This window comes from Phyllostomus hastatus, unplaced genomic scaffold, assembly GCF_019186645.2.
Source record: "Phyllostomus hastatus isolate PE091 unplaced genomic scaffold, TTU_PhHast_1.1 phas_scaffold_114, whole genome shotgun sequence".
In the NCBI taxonomy this organism is placed as follows: Eukaryota; Metazoa; Chordata; class Mammalia; order Chiroptera; family Phyllostomidae; genus Phyllostomus; species Phyllostomus hastatus.
In genome coordinates this window covers 1,826,791-1,845,035 of record NW_025334006.1, presented here as the reverse complement: position 1 = coordinate 1,845,035, position 18,245 = coordinate 1,826,791, and the positions used below count along the sequence as shown (strand labels likewise).

The following is an 18,245-nucleotide window of genomic DNA, read 5'->3' as shown; positions in this document are numbered from 1 at the left end:
GGGTCAGGTGTACATTCCACATGGATTTAGAACGAAAAGAACAGGAGCAGAACAAGCCGTTCCCGGGATGGTTTCCTACAAAGTTGAGAGAATACACCCCGGCCCACGTCCCCAGCCCCTGTGAAAAGGGAAAGCCACCGGTTACTACGGTTCTGAATTCAATGCCAAGTTCCTTCTCTCATGCTCACCCGGAGTGTCCAGCAGAGGGAGTCTCAAGGAGGTACTTAATAAAGAGAAAATTGTTTCATTTTAACACTCCAAAGACAGTGGGAGCATTGAGGGGAGCCCCCTCCCAGAGACACAGAGGAACAATGAATGCCGAACACGGGTTCCCCTGGCGTGTTCGCAGAGCCGCCGGCGCGCCCTGCTCTGCGCGGTGGAGTGATCAGAAATTTCGTTTTGTTTTGTGCAACGCTTAAATGGACCTTGTGTTCTTCAGAATCAAAGGGGAAAGCCCCTGGAATAACATCTCTCTGTTGCCTTCTAAACAGCCCCTTTGTTTCCAAGAGAGTCTGAAAAAAAATATTTACAGTCCATAGGTTATTTACAGCCTCGTTAGCCAGGGCCTGACTGGTAACTTTATTCCACCCAGAAACCTAATTCATTTGGAGCCCTGAAACTAATAACAGATTTTCTTTTCAGATAAGTCTTTCTTTCTTTTTTTTTTTTAAATCTGCCTCTTACAACAGAGATAAAACTATTAATGTGTTCCCTGTTTCACTCGCCTCCACTGTTCCCCGGATTTATAGGAGGATTAACATCTCTCCCCCCCTCCTCTCCGCTCCACACAAACCCTTTTCCCTCGCGCTGGCTAGTTCACCCACAGAATATCTGAACAAAACCGAAAGAAAGCCAGATGGACGGACGCTGAAAGTGTGCAAAGGCTGCTCTCCCAGTGATTTCACGAGGAAAACATCTTCGCGATGAAAAGGCTGAAAACACCAGGCCCACTTGGGTTTGAAATGCCTCCTGCCACCAGCACACAAAAACACACCGAAGTGTAAAAAACTTAGTTGGCTCTGGGCTGGCTTCTGGCTGGAGGCTGACAGAACTGACTGAAGGAAGAGGACAGCCAGGGCGTGCAGGGGGCAGTGGAGCGCTGTTGCCCTGCGTTTCCTTTCTTCCTAACGGCGGTCAAATCAGGGAAAGGGGGAGGGGGCGAATGACCCAACGCCAGGTGAAGGTGCGCCACACGGGTCTGCCCGGAGCGACCGAGAAACGCGTCTCGGCCGCCTCCCCGCCTCGGAAACCCCAACTACGCGTTCCCTTGCACGCGCTCATCCCGGGGCGATTTTAGTCCATTTCATTGTTCGGCCCGGGTTTGACACGGACTTCTCCTCTGGACCCCTTGTCGCCACCTGGCCCCGCGCGTTCCGGCCGCGCGGCCCCCCAAACCCGGAGAGCCGCGGAGAAGAAAGGGGCACGGGGCGGGAGCGGGGAGAAATGCGAAGGGAGCCGCCGGGAGGACGGAGTGCGAAGGAGATCGGCGTGAAGGTAATCTCCGAGGTGCGGGGGGAGGACGAAAGCCGCACCGCACCGCCTTTATTTATTCCCAGTAAATAAAAAGCACAGTCATGGGCCGGCCCCTTCCCAGGCGCCCCCCCCCATCCCAATTTCTTTTCTCCGGGCAGTAGCCCACCCTCGCACCCCGCCCCCCCCCACCCCTGGAAACGAGATCCTGTTCGATTCCGGATCCTGGCCGTTCTCTGGGCGAGGGAGGGCGTCGCGGGGAGGGGTGGGGAGCCGGTGAGAGCCGGGGGTGGGGCGCCGGGGGGCCGGGCGCCGGGGCCGCGGACCGGGCGCGGGGTGGGGGGGCTGCCCGGCGAAGGGCCGCGGGCAGAACAAAGCTGCGGGGGCCGCGGCGGCGCCGGGCGAGCGGGGTCGGCGGGCCGGGCGCCCCTTACCTTCGTACACGGGGGCCATCGGGGCCGGGGTGTCCGCGATTCATGGCAACGGAGAAGGGAACGCGGCGCGCGAGCTCGGCCCCCCCAGCCTCAGTCGGAATCTGCCATCTTGAGCCTGTGTCTCCGCTCTCGGCGCAGCCGGGGCCGCCGGCGCCCGCATCACCGCCTCACTTGGCCGGCGCCGGGGGAGGGGGCCGGGCGCCGCCGCCGCCGCCGCGGCCCGGGCCCTGCGCGGGGGGCTCCGGGGCGGCCGGGCGGGCGCAGCGGCGGAGGCCGAGGGGCCGAGCGGCCGCGGCCCCCGAGCGGGTCCGCGGTGGGGCGGGGAGCCGGGGCGGGCAGCGCGCGGCCAGTCCCCGGCCGGAGCTCAGCGCAGCATGGCTGTGCGTGGGGGCTTCGGCAAAAGTTGCACGGGAGGCGGAGGAGGGGCGGGAGGAGCCGGGAGGAGGGGCGGGGGGCGGGGGCCGGGGGGCGGGGAGCGGCGGCCGAGCGCGAGCGAGCGAGCGAGCGAGCCGCGGAGAGCGGAGTCCGCGCGCAATCGAGCGCCGATGGCACGGATGCGAGGCGGGGAAGGCCGAGCCGAGGGCACCGCGGCGGCGGCCGGGCCGGCGGGGGCGGGGCCGGGGGGCGGGGCTGCGGGGAGCCGCGGTCACAGGCAGAGCGGGCGGCTGGGCCGGGCAAGGTGTGCACGCAGCTCAGTTTTGCTTGGCGGAGGGAGCGACCAGAACTTTGCGCTTGTGTGTGTGCGCGCGCGCGCTGGGGCGGGAGGGGGAGCGAACTAGAAAGGGGGCGCCGGTCGGCAGAGTGTCTCCCTCTGGCGCACCTGGTGGGCGCTCCCTGACGGAGGTGTGAAAGGAATGAGAGAAGGAGTGGGCGCGAGCCGGCCTCGGAGGGAGGATGAGCGAGCGGAGGAGCCTGAAATGCATATGAGGTCAGACAGGCAGAAGCCACGCATTCCGCGCACGCTTAAGAAATGCAGCACCCGGTGGCTTCCGAATTCCTGCGGGAACCGGCCTCCCCCGCCGTCCTCACATCCACTGTGTCCTTAGGGGCTCTTCCATCACCCGGACAGGTGGTTCCCGCCGACTCATTCCCAGGCCGCTGCTCCTCACCCTCTCTCCGATCCAGGCTTCCGCTAACCCTTCTCCAGCCGGGAGCCTCTCCGGGTTCACTTCTGCAGCCCGCTCCCGGGTTCTTTGACAGGCCGCCGGGCCACGGCCTACGAATTAGCAAGACTGGACTCCTCCCCTCTTAGGCAGTTTGAAAACTGTGGGATGCGACACAATAATTGATCACGAAATAAATTCAATGGATGGCAATTGGCTTTTAAAAAGTGAAATGTAACAGAATAGAAAATATTAGGATCCGTTGCCCTTAGTAAGGTCAACTATGGTTTCATAAACCTTTTGTTTCAGTTATACATTGGACAGCTGTACTGTACTGTGGTGTAAATTGTATTTCCTAATACTGGAAAAAAGTTTACAATCTGTGTTTGGGGGTGTAAAATAATGATCTCCAACACTGTACAACTTCCCTAAAAACAGACCCATTGTATTCTCACTACCACTCTTCATTCTCAGCCTCCATAGCCCATGACCCTCCCATCCAATCCCTCGAAAAACAACAATAACAAAAAGACAAGCCCTTTCGTACACTTTTCTAGTCTTGTTAGTGGCACATTGTTCCTCCTTCAAGTCAGCATGGCCTTCGACTCTGCCATCTTCCTTGCCCACATATTCAAGGCTGCACTCCCTACTGTGTTTCTTACCCCTAATGCCACTCACCTTTGCAGACTCCCAGTCACCGCTGCTAAAACAGGACTCATGGGTCATCTGCACCAGGCCTTCCCTTTTCAAATGAAAGGGATGAGGCCCAGAGAAAAGAAGTTTGTTGCCCAGTGTTACACCGTATTAAATCTTAGGGCCATGTCTCTCGGCTCCCAGTCGCGTGTTCCTCACTTCACACCATTCCTTCATCTCTGTCTCCTTAACCCCCGGCCACCCTTCACTGGCCTCAGCCCGGTCCCCATAAGCACTGCCTTCTTCCTAACACACAGTCTTGCCCATGCCAGCCTCCTGCTCACATCTGACAAGGACACGACCTTTGCACTCAGGGCTCAGGTTCCTTGCTCTTTGGCTTGTAGTCAAGGCAGGCAGGCCCTGACTTACCTTTCCAGGCACATGAGTTGAACAAGTCTCTGCCTCTCCAGCCAGACTGGTTTACCCGTGGTCCTCTGCCAGCATTGCCCATCTGTGCCGCTGTGTCTTTGCCCAGCCTGCTACTTTCCCACCAACAGTGCCTTCTCTGTCTTCTCTCTTTAACCAGATTCTACCTTTGCCTGACTCATTTCTTCCACAGAATAGCCCGAGGTAGCATGAGATGATAAAGACAGACTTGGGTTCAGGTCCCAGCTCTTCCACTTAGTAGCTGTGTAAATTTGATTCCAAATTAATCTCTCAGACTTTCAGTTCCTGTATCTCAATTGTGAGAACAACAACGACAATAATAATAACAAATGATTTTCTTGTACCTATAAGTCTATATCACGGCCTTTTCAATATAAGAAATGCCCAAATCTTTTATAAAAATTTATCTGAGCTAAACTGACAATATGTGCTGGGAGCAAGATCTCAAATTCTCTGGAGAACAATAGCTTTGTAATTTCTTTTACACATTTGAAATTCAGGAGGGAACATAAGGAAGATTACATGGAGGCGAGAGAAAGCAAGGCGGGATAGTTAACAGTTAACAAGGTTGTATTCTCTCTTGAGAGTAAATACCCTTGTCCAGGGGTATTATTTCTGGCGTCTCAAAGATGTGTTAACCTAGATGCACAAGAACAGTGAGCAGAGCCAGCTTCAAAACCATTCACTAGGACCTGGACTTCCGGCCAAGATGGAGGCATAGGTAGACACACTATGCCTCCTTGCACAACCAAAAGAAGGAGAACAACAAATTTAAAAACAAAAACAACCAGAACTGACAGAAAATCAAACTGTATGGAAGTCCGACCACCGAGGAGTTAAAGAAGAAACATTCATCCAGACTGGTAAGAGGGGTGGAGATGGGCAGCCGGGCAGAGAGGACTCGCCACAAGGCGGTGGCTGGTGGGCCAGGCAGCCCCAAATTCGCGTGCGGATAAACCAGGAGGAACAACTGGGGAGCAAGACAGACTGCACAACCCAGGGCCCCAGTGCGGGGAAACAAAGCCTCAAACCTCTGACTGAAAACACCTGCGGGGGTTGAGGCAACAGCAGGAAAACTCCCAGCCTCACAGGAGAGTTCCTTGGAGAGACCCACAGGGTCCTAGAATGTGCACAAACCCACCCACCAGGAATCAGCACCAGAAGGGCCCCCTTGGTTTGTGAGAAGTGGGAGAAGTGACTGAAATCCATCAGAGAGCCCAGCAAGCACCATTGTTACCTCTCAGACCCTTCCCCACATACAGCATCACAACACAGCGACTGGGTTGCCCTGCCCGGGTGAACACCTAAGGCTCTGCCCCTCACTACCTCACAGGCACGTCAAGACAAAAAAAAATGGCCCAAACGAAAGAACAGAGCAAAGCTCCAGAAAAAATACAACTAAATGATGACGAGATAGCCAACCTATCAGATGCACAGTTCAAAACACTGGTAATCAGGATGCTCACAAAATTGGTTGAATATGGTCACAAGTTAGAGGAAAAAATGAAGGCTATGCTAAGAGAAATAAAGGAAAATGTACAGGGAACCAACAGTGAAAGGAAGGAAACTGGGACTCGAATCAACATTGCGGACCAGATGGAAGAAAGAAACATTCATCCAGAACAGAATGAAGAAACAAAAATTCAAAAGAATGAGGAGAGGCTTAGGAACCTTCAAGACATCTTTAAATGTTCCAACATCTGAATCACAGGGGTGCCAGAAGGAGAAGAGGAAGGGCAAGAAGTTGAAAACTTATTTGAACAAATAATGAAGGAGAACTTCCCCATTCTGGTCAAGGAAATAGACTTCCAGGAAGTCCAGGAAGCTCAGAGAGTCCCACAGAAGTCGGACCCAAGGGGGAACACACCAAGGTACATCATCATTACATTAGCCAAGGTAAAAATGAAGGAGAGAATCCTAGAAGCAGCAAGAGATAAGGGGACAGTAACCTACAAAGGAGTTCCCATCAGACTGTCAGCTGATTTCTCAAAAGAGACCTTACAGGCAAGAAGGGGCTGGAAAGAAGTATTCCAAGTCATGAAAGGCAAGGACCTACATCCAAGATTACTCTGTCCAGCACAGCTATCATTTAGAATGGAAGGGCAGATAAAGTACTCTCCAGATAAGGTCAAGTTAAAGGAGTTCATCATCACCAAGCCCTTATTATATGAAATGTTAAAGAGACTTATCTAAGAAAAATAAGATAAAAAACATGTATAGTAAAATGACAGCAAACTCACAATTATTAACAACCACACCTAAAACGAAAACAAAAAGAAGCTAAGCAAACAACTAGAACAGGAACAGAACCACAGAAATGGATATCACATAGAGGGTTGTCAGCGGGAGAGTGGGTGGGGAGAGAGGGGGAAAAGGTACAGAGAATAAGTACCTAAATGGTAAGTAGAAAATAGACAAGGGGAGGGTAAGAATAGTATGGGAAATGTAGAAGCCAAAGAACTTATATGTGTGACCCATGGACATGAACTAAAGGGGGGGAATTTGGGTGGGAGGGGGTGTGCAGGGTTGAGGGGAATGAAGGGGGGAAAATGGGACAACTGTAATAGCATAATCAATAAAATATATATAAAAAAACCCACTCACTAAAGAAGTTATAGGCCTGGGACATGACTACCCACTACAACCTGCCCAGTGAGGAATTTATGATCAGACCACCCTGTGAGGTCACTTTCTATAGAACCCCCTTTTTGTCCACAGCCTTTACCATAAAGCCATTATCTCTCTTCCCCTCTCCAGTGCTGTGTAACGGAACTCCCCATAGCGCTGGAAATGTATCCATGGGTGGCTGTCGAGCACACGAAATGTGGCTAGTGTGAGTGAGGAGCTGAATTTTAATGGCCAGGTGTGGCTAGTGGCTCCCGTAACCAGACAGCACGTCTCTGAACTGCAGGCTCAACCGGTGCAGAGACCGTGCTGACCTCGTTTGACAGCACATCCCCAGCGACCAGCACCCTGCCTGGCCCTCGGTAGGTACTGCACAAATGTTTGTTGAATGAACAGTGGCGGCCATGGATGGCGTGCTCATTGGTGCCAAGCACCACACTGAAAACTCGACAGAGGTAATTGGACATGGTCCTCCCCACACCCCCCTGAGGTGGGATGAGGTTAGAGATGGAGTTTGCCCAGAGTGCTGGCAGATAGCAGAGGTTCAATAAAAGGTTGTTACGGCCATTAGTAAGACCTCCCCGTGAATATGACCATCCAAACCATCTGTCTCTCTCCTTCCTCTAGGCTTCCAGGGCAGTTCCTGCCTGTCACACACACACACACACACACACACACACACTGTTGTTCCATGGCCTGCCTCGCCCCGACGGCTGACTTTCCTCGATGTAGGGGCCCCGTTCCCACAACTGGGTCGGCAGCATCTTGGGACAAAGCCCATGGCACATCCGTTGACGCCCCTCGGCTCAGGGTTTGCACTGATGAGCGTTCAGTAGCTGCCTCCAACTTCGTCCCTGTGCTGTCCGGCCGTGAATCTCATCCCCTGGAATACCCCCTCTGTTCTCCCAAAATCTGTGTGTTAAAATCCCAGCCCCCAGTACCTAAGAAGGTGACTGCTTCTAGGTTTTTTCCTTTAATCTTCACCTACAGATATGTTTATTGATTTTAGAGAGAGAGGAAATGAGGGAGGAAGAGAGAGAGAGAAACATCAATCAGTTGCCTCTTATACGCATCCCCACCAGGGATCAAACCCGCAACCTAGGCATGTGCCCTGACCAGGAATCAAACCCGTAACCTATCGGTGTATATTCCAACTACTTCACCACCCGGCCAGGGCTGGAAGTAGGATCTTTAAAGGGGTAATTAAGTTAAAATGAGGCATGGGAGGTAGTGCTAACCAATATAACTGGTGTCCTTATAGGAAGAGAATCAGCGTGCAGAGACACAGAGGTGAGACCGTGTGAAGACGCAGGGAGAAGGCGGCTGCCATCTGCAAGCCGAGGAGAGACGCCACAGAAGAAACCAGCCCCACCGACACTTTGATCTCAGACTTCGAGCTCCCAGAGCTGTGAGAAAATACATTTCGGTTGTTCAAGCCACACAGTCTGTGACGCTACATTCTGGCAGCTCTAGCAAACCTGTACACCCCACCGAGGGCGAGTTGAAATGAAGAAAGATTGCTTGGGTGAACTGAAAACCCCGTGAGGGTGGCCTCCTTCCCACGGGCATGCACGTGAGTCCCACGAAAGGAGAAGAAGATGGGGCCAGAGAAGCTCCCACCTCCTCCTCAGACCACAGCGACTGAAGCTGTGTACCACGTATGTACGTGTCTCCTCCTATGCACGTGGTACACAGCTTCAGTGGCTGCATGTACCACTTCAGGAAAAACATGCAGTCGGGTTAGCACGCTAGGCATCCCGTAGATGGAAAATGGTACTTAAAGGAATTCAGATCTGTGTGTGTGTCACGAATGAGCAGACCGAGTCCACCTGTCTGTCTTCCCTGCAGCGACGGCGGACGCGTGGCAGCAGGCTGCAAGCCCCACAGGGAACCCCACTGCGGGAGAGCGTGGCAGCAGGGAGCGGAGAGGGTCTGAGACAGAGCCCCGAGGGGCCCCGGCGTTTAAAAGATTTAAGGTGTTCCTGCGGAGGCCCAGGCGGGAAGGAGGAGGACAACCTGGACAGAGTGGTACCTGGACGCAGCAGGACGAAGACCATGGCGAAGGGAGGCGTGGTCAGCAGTGCTGGGTGCTCCTGGGAGGCGACATCAGATCCTCCCAGTGGGGAGGCCTCCCCTGGACAGAGCAACAGGAGTTCCGTGAGTGACTTTGGTGAGACCCGCTGTGAGGGCAGTGCAGGGTTGCTGAAGTCAGCCCCAGAAGCATTTGTGGTGTTTGACAGAGGCAGGCGGGGGGTGTAGTGTGAAGAGGGTGAGGGAGGAGCCAGAAGGGGGCACCAGAGAGTACTGTGGGTAGAGCAGGACGGGAGTCCCCAGGGCCAGACCCTGACAAGGGTCCAGGAGCCGTTCCGTTTGGCTGGAGACGGCACACACGGCATTTTATTTATTTAATAAACGCATTAGCACTGAGTGTTCCGAGGAGTTTGCACACATTAACTCACTGAATACGTTTGCTGTTTTTGAGCAACGTGGAACCCGAGGTTGCCAAACAAAACAAAAACAAAAACAGTCGGCTGCCGTGTGCCGCGAGAAACTGCAACAAGGCGCGAGCACAGGAAAGGACTCAGGAACCACCTCTGCCGGTCACCTCTTCTTCACACGCCTTCCCACAGAACGGCGCACGCGGCGTCTTGCCCCGGGGTGAGCAGAGTGAGCACGGGGGAGCTTCGGCCCCGTCTGCGGTTCATTTTGCTTGCAGGGCCAGTGACAGGGGGTCTGTTCCCCACTTGTGCCTGTAGCTGTGAAAACGCACCCCACCCCAGAACCTTCCGGGCCAGGAGACAGGGGTGTTTCTCTTCGGGGCGGATCTGTCTGTTCAGGTGTGCGTGTCATTGTCACTCTCAGGGCGTCCGCAGGGCGGCGTCTGTGCTCGCATCTCGTCTGGACTCGGTGAGCGCTGCCCCGTGTTCCCACCCGGTCCCTGTTTCCGTGCTGGCGGACCCCGCACCCCGCAGTTCTGTCTTTGACGGTCGTGTCTGGGGGCAGGTGGTTCCCTTTTCAGGACCTGTCTTTGTGGTCACACCTGTCCTTGTACGTGTCTGTTTCGTCTCTCTTTGCGACAACAAAGCGTCTCTCTGTGCCTGCCTCATTTTCCTTTTCTCTGTATCTCCTTCCTACCTCTTCCACACGTCGTTTCTCTCCTCGATCTCCTCCCCTCTTTTTATTTTGTATGATTCTGTCTCTTCACAAGCCATAACACAGACCTGTTTGTTTTGGTTATCCCTAAGAAATTACTTCATATTTCTGCATTAAACCTTTGATCGGCTTAAATGATACATTTTCTGAATAGACTGTTGTTCGATAACTACAGGAAACCCTTAAATGAAAGCTTGAGCGATAGGGTGTCACATTGACGGGTGTGTGGACGAGAAAACATCGCATTCAAATGAGGCGACGATAGGCCCTGGCCAGTGTGGCTCAGTTGGTTGGAGCCTCCTCCTGCACACCAAAATGTTGCAGGTTCGGTTCCCAGTCAGGGCACATGGCTGGGTTGTGGGTGCATTCGGGAGGCAACCAGTCAGTGCTTCCCTCTCTCCCTCTCTCTCTCTCTCTCTCTCTCTCTCTCCCTCCCTCCCTCTCTCCTTTCTCTCTCTAAAATCAATAAACATGTGGTGACCATTGGAGTTCTGGTTCTGAGGGCAGAGGGCAGTGTGAGTTTGGCCAGGGGAAGGGAATCCGACATGGGAGCGGTGGTCTTGCAGAAATTACACTGGCCCCTCAGGGGGACGGGAAACATCATTCACTTTCTGCTTCTACTCCGAGAAGGAAAATGATCAGACGTCTGAGCGGGGACACAGGAACGGCAACGAGAGGCCAGAACGGTTTTCAGCAGAAAGGGGTTACAGCTCAAAGAAAGGCAGCCGGCTCTGAATGTAAAAGAAGCTGGGACACGGCTGCTCAGAAGAGAGGGGGGTTCTGTTGGAGGCTGCGGGGACGGCAGAGGGGGATGGGTCTGCACCCGAGGAGCAGCTCGGAGAAGCGTCTGGCCCTGCAGAGAGAATTCTGGGGTGGGGGCAGGCGGGTCGTACGTAGCCTGGTTTGCCAGACACGCAGTCCGGGCTGAACTGGGACGGACGAGGCAGAAAACAGCACAGAGAGAAGCCGCTGGCTTGGGAGTGGGTGTGGAAAGGAGAGCAAGCACAGGAGAGCTCTTTGCCAAGCCCAGGAGACCTGCTAAGGCACGTGAAGCCCACCTCAGTGGTTAACCAGTGGGACCGTGCGTTTCTGGGCTGCATGCAGTTCGTATCGCCTAACTTCCTTCCACTCACGTGAGCAAGAGTGTCCCTAAGCAGCAACCCCGAGGGACGAGGACCGATGACCGGAATGGCAGAGGGCTGTCAGGACTGACTCTTCTCCCTGATGCTGCCGGCGACCTCTTTGAGGCCAACTCCAGTGCCTCCCCTGCCTGACCTCTGAGCAAACCTTAGACACTGTTAATCCCTGCAGTTCTTCCTGAATCCATGGCCTCCTTGGATTCTTCACAACGATGCACTTCTAAAGTTTCCCTCCGATGCTCCTTCTCTCTTCCTTTTTTACACCCAAAAATTCAATTCATGGAATGTTCAGTGACTGCTTACTCTGTGTTAGATTCTACAGCAGGAGCTGGGAGGCTAAAAGGGAATAAGCCACGGCCCCTACTTTCAAGGAGCTCAAGTTCAAAACCACAGGGTGAAGAGTGCAACACAACACGATGAGTGCAGCAGTCAAAGGATTTGCTTGGTCAGGAGCTAGCACAGAGGGTCAGATGACAAGGAGCATGTTTTATGGGATGGAGGAGTTGGCACGGCTGTGCCCTGAAGCATGAATCCTGGCAGGGGCGACCGCAAGGACAAAGGCACGCGTGCCCCAGAACCATAAGGAGTCACAGCATGGCTACATGCCAGGAACAAGCCCAGGCAGTGGTCAGGGCTGGGGCTGGGACAGAGGCGGGGTCTCGTTCGTCAGGCCAAGGGATTTGGACGTGATTCTGTACTCACAGGTGTGGGGGGGGAATGAGTGAGGTTTTGAACCTGCTGGGTCTAAGGTTCCTATGAGCGAGTCAGACGGGGATGGGTGTGAGGGGCTGGAGCTCAGCCCAGAGCCTTTCACGGGAGATGGCATTTTGCTTTCTGAGTCATCAATACATAATGGGTAGTTAATCCACAGGGTCTACGAGATCCCACAGGAAGAAGTTCCCTGGTAGGGTTTCTCAAAGAGTGGTCCTCGGGTCACCTGCGTCAAACCCCGACAGGGGCTTTCTGAAGATGCAGATTCCTCAGGCAGAACCCCAAGCCTACTACTGACTCAGGAACCTCTGGGGGCAGTGCCTGGGGATGTGCATTTTAACTCCACTCTCCGGGGGACAGGTATCGCGGAGGATTTCAATAGGCGGTGGAATGGAAACAGCCCCTGCTGCGGGAAGAAGCTGAGAGGCCACAGGACGGAACCGGGAAGGGGGAGACCCAGTCGTCTGAGAGGCCGTGTGACACCCTCTGCAGTGAGGGGGGTCCACGCAGGGTCCCGACGTCTTGGAGCTGAACTGACCTTGGAGCCGCTGACCTGCAGGCTTCCGGTTAACGCAGCGGAGCGGGGTCTCTTCTCTGTGAAGCCAGTTTCAGCTGGGCATCTCATCCCTTACCGCCGACCGCATCTTAGGTAATGTAAGGGAGAATGGAATCTTCCCATTCCCAGACAGGGTTGTATCATGGTCCATGTGGAGATCTTTCACAAATGTCTCAACAGCATCTGCCGTACACCTGAACCCAACACAAAATAATATTTAAAAACAGTTCAGCAGCCTCAAAGCGTAATTAAAAAAAACCCAAAAAACAAAAAACAAAGGCTCTTTTGTCACAGAATCCTGAGGATTTTCACTGTACGTGTGAGGTGAATTTGAATTTTTAAAGAACTTCTTCTGAGACGTGGCGGCATCCTCAGCCACAGCCCATGCGCCGTAGGTGGTGCACTTAATCAACATTCAGAAACTGCTGGTTTGCTTATCCTTCCTCTCGGAGACACACGCCGCCTGGCTGATTTGAGCCAGCTTGGCTGGTTGAGTTGGGTATTCAAAGAGAAGACAGAGCAACAACAGAAAGTAAGGTTTTTCAACTATTCTTGAATGCCCTTGTGTTCTTTGACACGATGTAGTTGACCCTGAACTTCTGAGTCTTAAATCCTCCGTTAAACAGACACTGAGTGGGGAGGCAGTAAGCAGCAGGGAGGGGTCTTGCATCAGTGAGGTAGGCTGGTCAGTACAGTGGGGTCTCACTGGGCGCCTGTGCTTTGGGCAAAGCTAGGGCCAGGGCAGGGGGTGGGTTGCCAAGGGGGGCATGTGCCAGAAACAGATTCAACAGGGCATTTGGCAGGAGACCAGGGCTGCCCACTCTGTTTAGATATGCATCGTTAGGCAATTCTGTTGTTGTGCAAACACCAAAAAGTGCACCTACACAAACCTAGGCTGCATGGCCTATCACATACCTAAGCCGTAGGCAAGGGTGTCCAACCTTTTGGCATCTCTGGGCCACACTGGAAGAAGAAGAAGAGTTGTCTTGGGCCACCCATTAAATACATTGCAACACATAATCACAAAAAAACCTCATCATGTTTTAAGTAAATTTACGATTTTGAGTTGGGCTGCATTCACGGCCATCCCGGGCCGCATGCGCCCGTGGGCCATAGGTTGGACACCCCTGCGTACGGGACAGCCGATTGCTCCTTGGCTACAAGCCTGTGCCGCATATTAGTATATGAGCCAACATGAGGTCAGATCCAGCACAAGAAAAAGTGTTGCAATCAAGAGACCTGGTAGGCAGGGGATGGCTGAGGCTGCTGCTGGTGGGACACAGCACACGGTTACACAGCAACCGTTTTCGTTGTATGTGTAGAAAGAGTACGCTCTGGAATAATGATAAAAACTACAGTACCGTAAACACAGTCGTGTGTTACCACCAGGTACTACGTACCGGGTGTCACTGTAGGTGCTGTACTTTCGTACGGCCGGCTGTGCAGGCGTTTGTTTACACCAGTGTTGCCACAGACCGTGAGTAATGCTCGAGCTACGATGTTGTGACAGCTATGCCACCATTCTGAGTGACAGGAATTTCTCGGTTCCATTCTACTCTCGTGGGCCCACTGTCCTAGACTGAACCGTCACCACGCAGCACGTGACTGTATTGCACCTTGTGCCCCACCTCCACCGTCCCCCACTGCACCCCGTTTTCCCTTAGCCAGTGTTCTTAACTTATATTTGTGCCATGAACTCCTTTGGTAGTCTTGTGGGACCTAGGGAGCCCTTCCCAGAATAATATTTCTAAATGCATTGAAAAATGTATAGGGTTACAAAAGAAACCATGTATTTCTTTAAGGATGCATTAAATAACAAGATCCAATCAGGGGCCTAGTAGTTACAAAGTAGCAATGAATCGAAATGATAGTTCAGCATACCTGTAACAACTACCACTAGGATATAGAAACATCTGTGACTTCTGTTGGTAACAACATCATAGGCACGGCAATTAATCCTGTGGCTGGTTGCCTATGGTCAAATTGGAAGAGTTAAGGTTAATGAAAATAATGGAGTTATTTTTTCCCCACTCCTGTTCACAGACGCCCCTGGATTCGAGCCATGAATCCCTTGTGGGGATGGGACTCCAGCATAAGAATCCCTCCCCTTCTCCTGTTCTGCTGTTTTTGTGTAGCATTTACTGCCTCCTAACATCGTATCTTTTTAATAAAAAAATCTATCATAGATTTTTTATTGCCTGATTCTCCTTATTAAAATGTAAGCCCCACAAAGTCAGGAGCTTCTGCCTTTTTGTTCACGGCCGTGTCCCTGGTATTTAGAATGGGAGGCCCCATACACACTGGTCACACGAATGAGACAAAAGCCACCAGCACCCGAGTCTAGGCAGAGTGGCAAGGAGTCTTCCTGATTTCTCTTATTTCCATTTCCCCTGTCTTCTCTGTTTTCTGTCCTCTTTCTTTTACCTTCACAATTCCTCTCTCCCTTAAAAAAAAAGTCACCTCTTTTTCGTTTCTCTCTCATTCAACCAGTATGCACAGACAATGCACTTGGGACAAGACAGACGCAGACTCGGGGCTCCTAGAGCTCATCGCCACGGGCCAGTGGCTAAGCACATGGCCTTTAGGCCGACCCAAGTTCAATGTCTGCCCGTTCATCCTGGCTGCCCTCTGCCTATGGGCAAACCTCTTACCTCTCTGTGACTGTTTCTTGCACATCATTTGGCCACTTGTCAGAGGGCTACGTGTCTGGTGCTGCGCTCGTCACCTGTGCTGCCCTGGGGAGGAAGATGAGCGAACACACGGAAATATGGCGTGACAGGTGTTCTGAGGGACCGAGGGCCAGTGCTGTAGGGAGGTAACCCGAAATCCCGAGCCCCATGAAGTTCGACTGCCACAGTCAAAAGCAGCCCATTAGCTCAGAGTAATTTCAAATAACTTCCAGTGAGTTTTTTGCATTTCTGGAACAACACCGAGGGGAATTCAAGGTCATGGGCATGGCAGGAACTGTTAAATCTCTCTTTATTCCACTCAGGCGTTGTTTCCCTCTCCCGGGCACCCCAGCATGTCACTGCATGGACTGACTTCTACTCTCACCTTCCCGTTGCGGCTACAGGAAGGGGCAGGGCACGAATTTCAGGACTTGTGAGTTCAGGGTTCTCTCGGGGAGACAGTGGGGAAGAAAGCGCTGTGGGTGCCCTCTTGGTGCTAATTTTACTCAGACTCAGGAGCACATGGCATGGGGGACATCCTGAAGGAAGTGATGTGTAAGCCAAACCCCGTTGGGGAGAAAGGCAGCGTGGAGGTCTGCAGAACAGGAGATCGTGGCCCTGAACAGGGTGGGGGTGGGGTGTCCAGTCTCCCTGGAGCACAGGGGATGGGTAGGAGGCCAGCAAGAGAAAGAGCGATGAGGAAGGTGGGATGGAGACAGGTCAGAGGGCTAAGGGGGCCGAGTTACGCAAGGCCCCAGAACCCCCATCGAAGATGTCCAGCCCTGACTGGTGTAACTCAGTTGGTTGGGCGTCGCCTCACAAAGTGAAGAGTCGCCGGTTCAATTCCCAGTGAGGGCACATGCACGGGTTGTGGGTTTGATGCTCAGTTTGGGTGCATACAGGAGGCAACCAATCGATGTTTCTCTCTTGCACTGATATTTTCTCCCTCTCTTTCTCCCTCCCTTCCCCTCTGTCTAAAAATAAATAAAACTCTTTGTTTTAAAAAGAGAATTGTTCAGAGATAATGGGGAGTTAGGGAGTGACAAGACCAGATGGAGGCTTTGAGAGCTGTTATTGGCTGCAGAGTGGGACTGGATCGGGGGCCACAAGATTAGGAGGCAAAGGGTGAGGGAGGCCCGGGCCCCGGTGACGGCCTCAGGAGAAATGACTGGTTTCCAGAGACACTGCAGAGCTGGAGTCTGGAGGACTTAATGACGAAGAGTGTGGGGGGCAGGGGAAGTGTTATTGTGTCCCCCTCCCCGCCCCCCCAAATATGCTGAAGCCCTAACCCCCAGCACTCAGAACGTGACCTTATTTGGGAACCAGGCCACTGCAGATGTAATTCATTAACTTAAGATAAAGTCTATGGAGCGGGGGCGGGGCCGGTTCAACACGACTGGTATTCTTTTAAGAAGCCGGCGGTGGGAAGGCAGGGACCCAGAGGATGTCACGTGAAGGCAGGATTGGAGCGATGCACCTACAAGCCAAGGAATGCCAGAGGTTGCCAGTGAACCACAGAAGGTAGAAGGAGGTAAGAAAGGATTCCCCTATGAGTCACGGAGGGAGCGTGGCCCTGCAGACACCTTGCTTTCCAACGTCCAGCCTCTGGAACCATGAGACAGTACATTTCTGGTGTTCAAGCGGCTCAGCTGGGGGTGCTCAGCCACAGTGACTCAGGGAAACTGATACAGGGCGAGTTTAGCCACGTCGTTGTGGTGAATGTTTAGGCTACTCTGAACTTTTATTATGAACATTACAGAGCAAGAGGCACTGGGAAATGTGAACAAAAATTAGAAGGAAACCCAGAAAAAAGCTTTCAAAGGATTCAGAAACACCCCAAGACTCACAGCTGGCGCCGGAAGTCAGCACACTAGCTCCACAGGTTTGCTGCATGGCTTAGAGAAGGTGATGTGGACAGAGTTGCTGTGTACACATAAAGCACTCTGGCTATGTCTCCGTTTTAATTAAATAAAAACCTTGAGGCCATATGTTGGAGTTGCCCACACAAACAGTTCCCACCCACAGGCCTGGTAACATAATGTGCAGAGCTCAGTGCAAAATGAAACCGTGGGGCCTCTTGCTCAGAAATTATTAAGAGTTTCAAGCAAGTGACAGCAGAGCATGAGGCCCAGCACACGGCCCCGTGACCTGCACCCATGAGGCTGTCCTGCCTTTGGGTGTCCCGGGAGCCAGACCTACGTGTAGGTCTTCGAATGCAGAGTAGTAGCATCGGGGTGGACACGTGGAGGGAAGAGGGGAGGAGAGGAGGAAGGGCTTAGGGTTGAGAATGAAGGGATGCTCATGGTGTACTGAATGGAGTTCCCCTGACCCGGGGTGGGGGGGGAGACAGGTGTTAGGTATTGATTATGAGTACAAAATATGTTCCGGCCAGGATCCTAGGCTTTCAGAACAATTTGCCTTGGCTATAAAGTCAAGGTAGCTTTAGTTTTGTTTTTTAATTTAAAGATTTTATTTATTTATTTTTAGAGAGGGAAGGGGTGAGAGAGAGGGAGAGAGAGAGAGAGAGAGAGAGAGACAGAGAGATATCAATGTGTGGTTGCTGGGGGTCATGGCCTGCAACCCAGGCATGTGCCCTGATTGGGAATCGAACCTGAGATGCCTGGTTCGCAGCCTGCGCTCAATCCACTGAGCCACGCCAGCCAGGGCAGCTTTGGTTTTAAATGCAAGTGCGGACTCGGAGGATCCCCTGGCTTCCACGTTTGGAGGAAACATTCAAACTCCTCCACTATCACCACTACCGTGAACAGCATTGTGATGGTCTTTGAAAGCTAGAACAGCCCCAATCCCGCTAATTTCCTTTCACCCTCCTTCCTTTCCCCAACTGTTCTCTCGTTATTCTTCATCCCAGCTTGAAAGCAAGAGAAACAGAAATAATTCTTTAGAAAGTTTCCAGTCCTGTCAAGACGACACAAGTTATGTCGTGTGAGTGCTTAGGCAAGAACAGTGGAGGAAAAGGCGGCGCTCAGGAAAGAAAAACGGTCCCTTAAACTCGTGGAGGGAAGAAGGCAAGTCGGCTCCGTGAGCAAAGCGAAGGAAATCACACGGTGGTGAGGGAGGGGCTTCACGTCAGGCCGTTTTTCTTGCTCCGATGCGCTGGTTCCCATGGATAAGGTCGGTGGTTCAGGACTTCATAGTAAATTTGTATCCGTTAGTGGATATTAAGAGAATGTGTAACAATGACTACACTACTCACTGATACAGGTTCCGGATTTTATATCTGAATACTCCTTGTTAGAAAACCAAAAGCACTCATATCACGGACGCCATTGCCTGTGTGGAACAGC

General features: G+C 52.7%; 2 protein-coding genes across 5 annotated transcripts in view; one reads left to right on the top strand and one right to left on the bottom strand.

Moving 5' to 3' along the window:
* The window catches only part of HIPK2 (homeodomain interacting protein kinase 2), a 166,547-nt gene extending 164,474 nt beyond the window's left edge, over window positions 1-2,073 (bottom strand). For all 4 annotated transcript variants that reach the window (XM_045855529.1, XM_045855530.1, XM_045855531.1 and 1 more), the window contains exon 1: window positions 1,905-2,073. In XM_045855529.1, coding sequence (XP_045711485.1) covers window positions 1,905-1,923 — 19 coding nt within the window. In that variant the 5' untranslated portion in view covers window positions 1,924-2,073. The remainder of the gene's footprint in view (window positions 1-1,904) is intronic.
* Window positions 1,183-14,423, top strand: LOC123829662. The gene is made up of 5 exons (XM_045855534.1): window positions 1,183-1,494; window positions 7,974-8,370; window positions 8,561-8,882; window positions 12,076-12,364; window positions 14,315-14,423. The coding sequence occupies exons 2-5, from the start codon at window positions 8,311-8,313 to the stop codon at window positions 14,421-14,423; spliced, it is 780 nt and encodes a 259-aa protein (XP_045711490.1). The 5' UTR covers window positions 1,183-1,494; window positions 7,974-8,310.
* The last annotated feature ends 3,822 nt before the right edge of the window (window positions 14,424-18,245 follow it).

What these genes read in the sequence shown, in the direction of transcription:
- LOC123829662 (XM_045855534.1), top strand. Translation starts at nt 8,311, where the DNA reads ATGGGGCCAGAGAAGCTCCCACCTCCTCCTCAGACCACAGCGACTGAA. An exon ending in GAGTTCCGTGAGTGACTTTG is followed by an intron (nt 8,883 to 12,075) that starts GTGAGACCCGCT and finishes TCCGGGGGACAG; the next exon opens with GTATCGCGGAGGATTTCAAT. An exon ending in TACCGCCGACCGCATCTTAG is followed by an intron (nt 12,365 to 14,314) that starts GTAATGTAAGGG and finishes TCCTGTTCACAG; the next exon opens with ACGCCCCTGGATTCGAGCCA.